The sequence below is a fragment of the Schistosoma mansoni genome, chromosome 1 (genome assembly GCF_000237925.1).
Source record: "Schistosoma mansoni strain Puerto Rico chromosome 1, complete genome".
Lineage (NCBI taxonomy): Eukaryota > Metazoa > Platyhelminthes > Trematoda > Strigeidida > Schistosomatidae > Schistosoma > Schistosoma mansoni.
The window spans coordinates 3,579,142-3,591,782 of NC_031495.1; the positions used below are offsets into that span (position 1 = coordinate 3,579,142).

At 38.3% G+C, this 12,641-nt stretch overlaps 1 protein-coding gene across 1 annotated transcript; it reads left to right on the forward strand.

Moving 5' to 3' along the window:
- The first annotated feature begins 10,984 nt into the window (after nt 1-10,984).
- Smp_152270 (hypothetical protein) lies at nt 10,985-11,985 on the forward strand. Its single transcript, XM_018793016.1, has 2 exons — nt 10,985-11,065; nt 11,105-11,985. Exons 1-2 carry the CDS (start codon nt 11,006-11,008, stop codon nt 11,261-11,263), a joined length of 219 nt encoding a protein of 72 aa, XP_018647571.1. The 5' UTR covers nt 10,985-11,005; the 3' UTR covers nt 11,264-11,985.
- The last annotated feature ends 656 nt before the right edge of the window (nt 11,986-12,641 follow it).

The following is a 12,641-nucleotide window of genomic DNA, read 5'->3' on the forward strand; positions in this document are numbered from 1 at the left end:
ATAAATCAAATTGGTCAAAAATAATGTTTGCACAAATAAAACAAAACAAATCATATTGAATATCATTTAATTCAGTGGGGGGTTTCGTGGAGATTTTAGTGATTTTATATAGTTGAGATCATGAGTCAATTAAAGCTAGACCACCATGGAAAACCTGAAAGCACTGGACGGTAGGTCCTGGGTTCGAATCTCGCGGAGCGGGATCGTGAATGCAGTTTGCTGAGGAGTCCCACAATAAAACGAAACGGCCGTTCAGTGCTTCCAGGTACTCCATGGTAGTCTAGCTTCAATCGACTCATGATCTCAACTATATAAAATCATTTAATTCAGTTATATTGATTATAAAAGGCGGAGATGAATTGTTTCGAACAAATCATGTTGTTTAGTTTGTTGCTATAGTAAAAGTAGTATGCTGTAAAGGGATGAGAAGAGTACTTCATCAAAGTCTAGATCAATAAAATATGATGGGGAAGATTTGTAGCTCGAGTGGATGATTTTGGAGGAGTTTTGTTCTCTGAGATGGTTGTGAAGCTTTCATCGTTACTCTGAACGGTATCATCAGAACGAACTTCAGAATGATACAATCAAAATAAAGAAGGAAGCAATGACAAGTTAAAAGTCAACAATAGCCAATCAAGATAGAAGTATTCAATATAAGCTGTGATCCGTATGTAGAGAAATTCGAACACTTCACTTTTACCTAAATTTTGTGCTGATGATGTCGTGCAGAATAATGATGAAAGCTCCACCATCAAACCATCCAGCTCAGTGGATTGATTAACAGTAACAATTTACTTCGTTTAATAATAATTTTGAAAAAGTCACATTGTTAGAATTAATAAGGTAAATTACAAAAGAAAGAATGGATTCTATACTCTGCGTAATCATTTAAATGTTCAGTATCTAAAGACAAGTTGATGGAAGACACCATTATTGAGGAAACAATTTCACAAATAAACAAAATAATGTGATCGGCAAGCTTGAAATGAACAGAGACTTGGTGAAGATAACCAATCTATTCTTTAATGAAAAATTACAAAGTACTTTGGTAAAATGTGAAAACCATACATTAAATTATGGTGGTCTATATTCGATATTATCCTTAAGCTTCGTATATTGTTCGTCCTGATAACCGTTACTCGGTAACTTCCCAACGGTGTGTAAATCAGAAGGCGAATACGAAGGGTTGATTGCGTTTATTATTGGACCACACACAGATATCCAAAATTACAGGCACGTTAAACAAGCATGAAAGAGTAGTACCATAAAGCAGGCGAGTGAGAGTAAGAGTCGAATGAGCGAGAGATCAATCGATCGAGTCAGCGAGTAAGCGAGTACAGTACAGTGCAGTGAACAGGATTAAGATGTACATATATATGCAAATGGAAAAGCATGAATCATCAAATCAATTAAGCGATTAATAGTAAGGCTAGCAGAATGAATACATGCGTTGTCAGTAAACAGTGCTCAAACGTACATAATAAAGGTACAGTAGTATAGGTAGGCTTTTGTTGTTGTTGAACGAATGACTGTTCTTTAAATAAGCTAACAAAAGGGCTTAGCCAAATTAGATGTAAACAAACTCAATTGTATGTGAGCTGCTATAAGATAATTCATTTGCAAATCTTCCATCAATTGTCCTTTACATTCTCCAGGATTATTTCAATTCTCAAATCTTTTCTATTTCGCTTTCTGTTTTCTTTAATGCAATCTTCTTAACTTTGTTTTGACTGGTATTTCACTTCCGATCAGTGTTACATACTACTTATGTCTGTCAGCATAAGTAGCATACACTAATGTTCAATAATTGTTAGATAATAAATTATTTGAATATTTAATAGTAGATTCTATTGATAGAACAGAATAGATAACTTTGTGTGACTAAATCTGATTTATGACTGACAAATATAAGTAGTAAATTTATATAGCCATGTTCTGACTAGATTGATGATATAATACGGTAGAATTCCTCTCATAAAGTCTCTTCATGTGAACTTAATATCCTTGTGACAGTGTTGCCATAAATTATGAATGCTGATTAGTGGTAATTGTTAAATTGTCGATGGGGCATGGCATTTGGATTAGAGATGTAAAAGTCGAAAAGCGGAATAAACCGGCGTAACGACAATTGGAAAAATTTATCTTACATACCCTCAAATATTTTCCAAGTTTCAGATTCAAATGAAACTATTCGAAAATATAAACGCAAGCAGATGTACATTTTAAAAAGTACTTTATAGGAATTAGATGGAATTTCCTCAACTTCATGATCTCATTACTGCCTTTGTCATTTGATATTCTTAAAAAGCCCCGTATTTTTTGGGGTAAAAGAGGACAGATCACATTCTTATGCTCTAAGCAAAACTAATCCAAGTTATTGTAAACTAGGAAAAATTTCCCATTACTGAGCACTATACAGCTTCCAGTCCAAAGTATAGTCCAAAAAGTACTTCCGATATTTCAGATCTTAGAGAAGTAAAATAGCTTAATATCTTTTGATAAAAATGACCTAAATTATATATCCGTTTTGAGCCATTTCGAAGATGGATTTGAAAGCTAAGCCATCGTAATTTACCAGATCATCCAGAAAGACCAATACATACGTCTAATGATAGCCTTCTCTTAATAGCGTTGTACCAATGGAGCGTAGATGATGTTTCAACACTAAATCGAACCATAAAGTTAAATTTGCAGTATTACTTCGTATGGATAAACGATATCAACAATGCTAACCCATCTGATGTGAACAGTGTGAAACCAAGAGTCAAGATATGGAGGACTATGAAATATTTTATTTCAAGTGGAATTGAGATGTACACCAACCCAACACTATCAACTCAGTATTATCCTTAATTCCACAGAATCTGGTTAAACATGGCGAAAATCGTACCAACGTTATTGATACTTGTGCATAAATGCATTTTTGAAGAAACTCAAAATAATTTCTTCATAGCACTTATGTACCGATAAGCTGTTTGTGAACAATAACGATCCATATATACTTGGATAGGACGCATGATGCAAAGATTAAGCAAAAATGTGAATTTAAAATGATCACTCCATTTACCGACAGTCGAAAATAAAAGACGTAGGTAAGACAAGGATCACACACTCGGAAAACCCTGTATGGGTAGATTGCTTATCCATTTACCTAAGGCTCATTCATAACGATGACGCTCTCGCGTTTCAAAATGACAGCATCTGCTGCTTGTCTTCAAACGCTGTGAGCTTACTGAACAGAATAAATGACTTGGGTGTACTCAGTAACGCTGACAATGCTTATCTGATAGAGATATCTGAAACGTGGGCACCTTCTCAAATCGAGGACTAAGAGTTGGCTGTACCTGATATGTTTTTGTTTCGCTACGTCAGAGAAACTGGAGTGGGAGGCGGGGCAGCCTTGTTTCTACAATCCTGCATGATATCACAACAGGTGTACACTTGAGAGTTTACCAATCTTGGCGATTCTATACGGTGTTCAGTGAGATTGTCCAGTGTTTCGAGGTGTCTAGTTGAACTCATCTACAGAAGGTCTATATCACCTTAGTTTTATTATTTAAGATTTGGCCTCGAACGACTAAGTATATGTAAAAACAATAGAGCTCAAAGTATTCATTCACTTCCTTATCCTGTATAGGCACTGTATTTCCTATTGTCTTATATCGAATGTTGAAAAGCTTTGTGTGTTTGAACAGGTGACCTAACGCTCCACTGTGATTGTCCGACGGTGTAAATGAGAACCTATTCACTACTACAAAAATCAGGTCAAGGAAATCTCCTCATAACTAAATAAACTGTATCAAACTTAAGAAACTAACTGGCTTTTTCGAACGGGAAGTTTGGTCCTAACGTGATTTGCATTTCTCAAACTTTTGCTGTGTAACGCAACAAAAATACTATTTTTGATCTAAAGAATCTATTCTGAGCTATACATTCGGTACATTACTTTTCTGAGTTTTACCTAAATTAATAGTGAACGGTGGTTTTGCCCCAGCCTAATATTCGTTTTTTTCAGTTTCTCACGTAAAGTATAATTTAAGTTTATCGTGACCCGTTTTTTATCCATTTTTACCCGTTTCTAGTGTACTGCTTTTTTTACGGTCTTAGACTTTTGCTAGCATCTATAAAATAGTTTAAGTCAATATAGTCATGAAGGATTCAAGCAAACAACTTGGATGCCGTTTGGCTTTAACATCTGACATGCAGTGTGAAAACCGCAAAGGTTCATTCCTTGAAGTGTGCACAGATCTCACAGCAACTGTTTACAATAGACTCAGTAGTTTGGATCATAGGTGGGTATGTATCATGTGCAATACGGATGCTGGAGTTTCGCTGTGTAACATCATTGTCCTATTGACAGGTCTGCGGAATAAATTGTCAGCAAAGTTAAAAAAAGACAGTCATAAAGCGAGTAGAAGAACAAGGACGTGCAATGGATACAAGAAGAAAGACAGAACTACTGTCGATGGAGAATATAATAACACTACTAATGACATGCTGAAACTTTGCATCATCATAACATCGACGGTAATAAGCTCCCTCAGCAGATCTGGATCTCCCAGCACAGGGTCCCTAAATGCAACAGTGGTTCCCAAATACTCTGTAGGTGATTGAACCTCAGGTACCAAAGTTAGAAAGGACCAGGTGTTAGCATATAAGAAACTGAACATCCCAAGTATTGTAGGGAAGTCAGCTGGTGATTTGGCGCACAATCTAACCCCAAAAATGTCTGTCCGGCCATCTAAGAGCATGGGAATCGAAAACACGCCTCAAAATCCTCAAACTAAGCGCAACGGAAAACTTGGGAAAATGACAGGATGCTTTGGGGACAGTTAGACAAGAAGCTTGAACTTACAGGAAAAGAGCTTTTGACGGTAACACGACTCACTCAGAGAAAGGACTCCAAGCATGAAAATCACCCGAGGCTACTTCGTATAACCCTTATTATTACTATGGACGTCGAGGATATCCTATTAGCTAGTCACTAACTGTAATCCGATGGGAACGTAAGTATACTGTCTGACATACGGTATATGGAGAGCAGTTTCATCCGGGACATCCCTAAGGGATCTCGCAAGAAGAAATATCATTGTGCATGGTGTACCGGAAAACACGAACTCTGGTCACACAAACTCTGGTATTCGAGAATGTAAATTCATCAAACAATCCTTGAAGCTCAACAACATACTAACTCAACAAGTGACGAGACTAGCCAAGAAGGACGGAGATTCTAGACACCGGCTAATGAAGATAACTTTCCCATCCTCTCATATGGCGGCTGAGACTCTGGAAGTAATTCGTGTCATTAGACGCCGGTTGCCAACGGAAATCCATAGGCATCTGGTAGGCCACACGATCAAGATCAGGGTCAAGAACAAAGGCAAGTTGGAGCTGGCTCACATCACACCAATTTTCAAAGGAGGTCAACACAGCAAAACTTCAAGCTACCGACCGGTGATCGTTCTCTCTATACCTTCGAAAATCATGGAGTCCCTGATAAGCGACGGTATACACGACTATTTATTGTTATTAAACTTCTTTTCAACTCAATGACACGGTTTCAGAAAGGGTCATTCTTGTATAACCAACCTGCTGACTGCTGTGGACAGATGGACAACCATGCTTGATCGCAAAGGAAAGGTTGACGTCATTTATCTTGACTTCTCAAAAGCTTTTTATAGGTTCAATCATATATGTCTTATCAATAAGCTCAAACAATTAGGTATCAAATCACCTTTAATTTATTGGCTCACGTCATATCTAAAAGATCGATATTTCAAGGTCAGGATTAACTTCACATTCTCTCAGGCTATAGAACCTCCTAGTAGGGTTCCCCAGGGTTCAGTATCATGACCTCTTCTTTTCTCAATTTATATAAACGATCTTCCACAACAGATACTCAACCACGAGGATATTCCAGCACTTCAGGAGGATCTGACTCGACTTCGAAGTTGGGAAAATGATAACGGACTTACCTTTAACACTTCAAATTGTAAAGTAGTCCATCTACAACTACAGCTACAACTTAGGAAACCCTTCTCTAGAAGCATCCCAAGCTGAAAAAGATTTAGGAGGGCTGGTACCCTACGATTTGAAGTCTTACCCTGGCTGTAACATAAATGCATTTCGAGCAAACTTTGCACTGATAACATTTAAGTGCATTTTTGGCCAATTTGATGGCATAACTTTCCATATAATCTTCAATCGTTTTATTCGTCCCCATTTAGACCACAGAAACATAGTATTTACTCCCTCTTCTCAAAAGGAAAAGGAAACTCTGGAGCGTATCCAACGGCGGACCACAAAACCAGTTCTGAAACTCGAACTCACGCCTTGTGAAGAGAGTCCTCAATCACCAAACCTTTATGCATCAGAATACAGGCGTCTTAAAGGTGACCTTCTAATGGCTTAAAGCATCTTAAGTACTTCTGCACATCCCCTTAAACATCCCTGCCTACTTAAGCCTAGCTCCAACACAAACCTAAAGGGTAAAACCCAAAGACTGGAGACACAACTCAGCAGAAAAAACTGTAGAAATAACTTTTACTCCTTAAGAGTTGTCATATTCTGGAATTCGCCGCTGGATGGGCTAGTTCAAGCAGATTTTCAAGAGTCCTTTAAGAGGGAGCTTGACCTATTCTTAAGGACTAGGGATAATATCTTACTGTAATTTACCAATTTCTTTTTCCTCTATTATCGTCAATATACCTAGGTTCCTGCCTGGAAGTATTGGTGATCCACTGCTACTAGACACGGAAGCCTGTTAAGCGAAACCTTCTATTCTATACACAACCATTTGAGCTATTTGAACTGGGATACTATTCAGGATTATTCTACTCCATGGTTATATTTTTGTTCTGTCAGTTAGCCTACTAATGCGGAAGCAATTGAAAATCAACTCACATGGACAGCCCGCATGCCTAAACGTTATTTGACCTGACAATTCGCACCGAAAATAATACCAATATTAACATTTCCCTAATATTGATTGTTTTTGCATTCCTAAACACAAAATACTTGTACTACCTATAAGTTAAGTTAACTATCAACGGCCGTTAATGTTCATCTTACGGCGACTCATTAAAATACCTCTACAGGAAATCATTCTTAATTGTTATAATCCCACTTTGTTCAATTCTTATATACTCCTCGCGTACGTTTCTACTTTTCGCGTGTTGAGAATTAAACCAAACATTTTGAAATTATTATACATATTTCTCGATCAGTTGCTGCCACTTCCTTTCTGATTTACTTTCGGCTAATCAATACTTGGAGGATTCTTATCATTCTTCGTAGCTGGCGCGCGACAATCTCACTCAATTCGGTATCGAAACAAAGTCACGTTGATTCTGGTGGGAAGTCGAGCATATAATTACGAAAACGACTTATAGTTAACAATCGAAACGAAGAGAAGGTTAATTATGGAGAGCGCAGGAACATTAATTCAACTCATCGGAAAGCATGGCACAGCCTTGCAGGCGTGATCTTTCTTGTGTAACTTACCTCTTTTATTTATATCAAATACATTGTTATATTCCCAGTCTAAATGTGTTCTCCAGAAATAGGACGAGTCAGTTTAAAAAATAATTTGACTTCCACGTAAGATCTTATAGATTGGGTGGTCACATCATGACAAATCTACAATTTTAGGATCATGTCTATTATCAGGGCAGTACTAGTAACGAAGTAGACTGTCATTCTACAGGCCCACTGCTGAGACCGATTACGACAGTCGTATATTGGAGGCCTTATTCTGCTCTGTTCGTTCAGGAAACAATAACAGTCTGATTTTAGACTTCAACCTTCCCGAAGTCAACTTCACTTTACACACGAAGGAAGTGACAACTCTACTGCAGTTCATTCCACCAATCGAATTAAACATTTGAGACTATTCAAAAGCGTGTAGTTATCAACCTGGTGTCGCAATCACAACTAGCCTGCATCTTGATAAAGAACGCCTAGTTGACAATCTCTCTATACTGCCTACTCTGGAAAAGTGTTCACTCGGTGATAGCCTTCAGTTTTATGGGGGAAATAGAGCTGAAATATACTACTAACATCAAGCGTTGGAATTCAAAATGTTTGGACGCATCAGCTTTATTGGACAGTCTACAAAATATGCACTCTCAACTGGACATGGATGGTCTCCGTAATCCCAAACGACCACTCCTGAATAGCAAACTCAGTAATTGCGGTAGACGAATGAACAACCTTTTTTTGATCGTGACGGAAAGGTGATACGCCTTGACTTGTGAAAAGCTTTTTTCAAGGTCAATTATTTTTGTCTCATCAATAAGCTCCAACTATTAGGGATCAAGCACCCGTTAATTGACCATTTTACTTATCAAATTAATCTACTTTATAGGGTCAGAGTGGACTCTACTTTTTCTCAAACTACACAGTGTCTTGGTGCGGTTCGTCTAGGATCAGTACTAGAATCCGTTCCCTTTCCACGCCATGTAGATGATCTGTTTCGGCAAGCATCATTTGAGTCATCACTCTTCGTTGACCATGCTAGACTTTGAGGGGTGGAGTATGTAGTCAAGATGATAAGCTTATACTTCAGGATGATCTTACTCGACTTCAAAGTTCGGAGGATTGCGATGAACTTTTTCGATACTTCAAAGTGAAGATTAGTCCATTTGAAACATGTTGCACATTACATGCACGACGTAGGTGACTTTCCTCTAGGGATATCCGAAGTTGGAGATCTAAGGGTCTTGGTACCCTATGATTTAAAGTCTTAAACTAACGGTGACAAAAACCTTTTCCGTGCAAATCTCTCGCTAATGATGTCAGAGAGCGCATTTGGCCAGTTTGATAATAGAACTCTTCAACTAGTGTTTAAGTTTCATTCGACTCTGTTTAGAATGTGTAAACATGATGTTTTCTCCCTCACTCCATAGTGATAAAAAAACTGGAATGTACCCAAAGGCTAGCCATGTAATCAGTCCGAGGGCAAAAATTGTAACTTTGTAAAGAGTACACCAAATAATTGGTGTATGGGCGTCTCAGAGGTGTCCTAATGAGTTATGGCATCCTAAACATCCCTAGGTACCTCATTGTTTGCTTACGTAAGCACAGTACCAGCAGAAAACTTAAGCGAACACCCTACATGGTCCTGCACTCTCTTTGCGAGAAATCAAATTCTAGACTCCGCTGTCGGTTGAAAAGTTTTTACAAATGTCATTCAAGGGAAAAATTGATTTATGTAGCGTCACATAAACGGGCCACAATAAATAATATTAAGGATTAAGGACAGTACTCCATAATTTACCAATATTTCCTGATAAATACACTTAAGTTTCTATTTGGAGGTATTACTGACACACTGCTACTAAATATGTAACCCCGTTAAACGAAAGCTTCCGTTTCGTAGTGAACCCTCAAGCTACCGACCAGTGGCCCTTCTCTCCATACCTTCCAAAATTATGGAATCCCTAATATACGACGGTATACTAGAATACTTATCATCCTCAAAGTTCTTCTCACCTCAACAGCATGGTTTCAGAAAAGGTCATTCTTGTATGACCAACCTGCTGACTGCGGTGGATAGATGGACAACCATCCTTGATCGCAAGGGGAAGGTTGACGTCATCTACCTGGACTTCTCAAAAGCTTTTGATAGGGTCAACCATATATGTCTTATCAAGAAGCTTAGACGTTTGGGTATAAAACCCTCTTTGATTGATTGGCTCTCTTCATATTTAGAAAACCGACACTTTAAGGTCAGGGTTAACTTCACTCTCTCTCGGGCTATGGAATGTCCTAGTGGGGTCCCCCAGGGCTCAATACTAGGACCTCTTCTCTTCTTGATTTACATTAACGATCTTCCTCAACAAGTTTCATCTGACTTATTGCCTTTTGCTGATGATGTGAAACTTTGGAGAGATATACGTAATCATAATGATATACTAGTTCTTCAGGAGGATCTGACCCGACTTCAAAGTTGGGCAGACGACAACGGACTTACCTTCAACACTTCAAAGTGCAAAGTAGTCCATCTGAGACATGTTGCAGACTATAGTTATAACTTAGGTAACTCCCCTCTAGAAGTTTCCCAAGTCGAAAAAGAATTAGGAGTGTTGATACCCTACGACCTGAAATCGTATGCGAACTGTGACAAAAACGCCTTTCAAGCAAACCTTGCACTGGTAACATTGAAGCGCATTTTTGGCCAGCTTGACGGTAGAACCTTCCACATAATCTTCAACAGTTTTATTCGTCCCCATTTAGAGTACGGAAACATAGTATTTCCTCCCTCCCTCCAAAAGGATAAAGACACTTTGGAACGTATACAACGTCGAGCCACGAAATCAGTTCGGGGACTCAAATTCAAACCTTATGAAGAGCACCTCAAATCACTTAACCTTTACCCGTTAGAGTACAGGCGTCTTAGAGGTGATCTTCTTATGACTTACAGTATCCTAAATACTTCTGGTCATCCCCTTAAACATCTTCTTAAGCTTAGTCATAACACTAATCTAAGAGGTAACACCCAGAAATTGGAGACCCTACATAGCAGAACAGACTGCAGACACAACTTCTACTCCGTTAGAGTTGTCAAGTGCTGGAATTCGCTGCCGACTGAGCTAGTCCAAGCGACCTCTCAGGAGCCCTTTAAGAGGAATCTTGACTTATTCTTAAGGACTAAGGATAACATATTATTATGATTTACCAAATTCTTTTTTTCCTCTATTATCATTCATATACCTAGGTTTTTGCCTGGAGGTATTGGTGATCCACTGCTACCAGACACGGAAGCCCGTTAAGCGAAAGCTTCTTCTATTCCGTCCTCAACCATTTGAACCATTAAGACTTTTACGATCTAGTGTCTAGACAACTTTCAGGGAACGCTTAAGGGGTTCAAGAAAGTACTATGGCACTAAAAATCGGGTACTAAAAATCATTCGGTTTATGATAACCCATCACAAAGGTATTTATCTTAATTACTGAGGCTTTGGAATATTTACAGTCACAGGAGCGCGGTTTGCAGTTAGAGGTCATGTTGCGAATCGTAATGCGTTGTATGTCTTCTGATACAACATATAGAGGCGCCTACAAAGTATGTGAGTAATTAACTGAAAATTAATTAATTTTATAGGTTAGCGGTGCTTTTTGTGACCGCCCTCAAATTATGAGGTTTGGTATACTACGATCTCTTGCTGTGGGAATGCCCTTTATATTTGTCGGGTCAATGATTAGTAGGACAGGTGCTGAACTCCTAGAAGAGTATGATATTTTCACACCACAAGATGATTAGTCGCTAGCATGCAAAGACTGCATGCGCTGCGATGGTTTCATTTGCTGCATTCTGTTTCGTGGTACTTTATAATACCTTTTACTATAAGTGTTGACCAGTATTATTACTGATATTTATTCTCCGCAGACTCAGTAAGATGTTGCGGTCTTAAAGCTTGAGTTTTAATTGAGAGGCCCCTGTATTCTTTGTTATTAGCTGTCGACATTACTGTACGATTTTGTAGCCAGTGTTTGTTGGTGTTGAGTGGTATGACTCATAGTCATTCCCAATGATGCAGATCCACTCACTCTTTGTCTTTTTTACGACCGCAGGCCCCAAAGACCCTCCTGAGTACCCACATTTTACACTACTACTATTAGTACTCTTACTAGTTCTGTCCTAGGATGTCTTCGTATTTTCATCTGTGCCAGTTCGGAGTAGCAAGCTGAACTGTTCTACATATGTGCTAGATTCTACGTTGCAGATAAATAACTGTAATGACTTCGATGGTGTCTGTTATGTAGTTTATTCAAAGTAACAATCCGGTCGCTACACTGTCTTGACACATCTACGTTATCTTATATTTAACACTATAACCACCTAAAACTTGTCGTTACCCAGAATACTTTCCAGTTTGTTGTGGCTAGTTTTCCAGTAATTAGATTTTTAATTGCCTAATTATGTTTCTTTTGTCTTGTATACTTACCTTGCCAGGAATAAATTCATTAAAAAAGTATTTGCCGAACAGCTCTTGTTTTCTTGATTTATAGTATAGTTTTCTGGATCGAATTCGTTTACTCACGGTTTCAAACTAAGCACCTTTAAACCAGTTGAATTGAGATGTCAAATGGAGTTTCTTACCAACTTACTAAGTTTTGCTTCTTTCAGCCAGTTGAAACTTATACAATGCGGCATGTTCAGTTAATATAAGCTTATCGGGTATCGATACCAAGGTTAGACTTGTTAGTTTCAAATAAATTGAGAATCGAGTAGAGAGCTAATAATAGACATATTTTGTTATATCCAAATGAGTAGAAAAATTGTAACCGTCTTTCAGTATAGCAACTTTAATTACGGACTGCTATCCAATATACAGTTATCGTCACCCTACAGGAAGCTGTTAGTACACCAGCTTTAACAAATCTATGACGACGTGGTGCTTGCTGTACTTCACAGTCCTGTTTATTGACTCTTCTCGCTTATATAACTACGTAGTGTATCAGTCGGGGTTTCGGCAGCTTAGAAATCTCGTTTGTTTTTGTAGTGCAAGTTCCTGTGCGACAGAAGACCATTAGTCGGAAATCATTTTTCATGAATTGACTGTTTGCAATAACGTTTTCTGGTCCCAACTCAGATTTTAGTTTCGTGTATCTCAAACTGAGGTAATAAAAAGCGATAA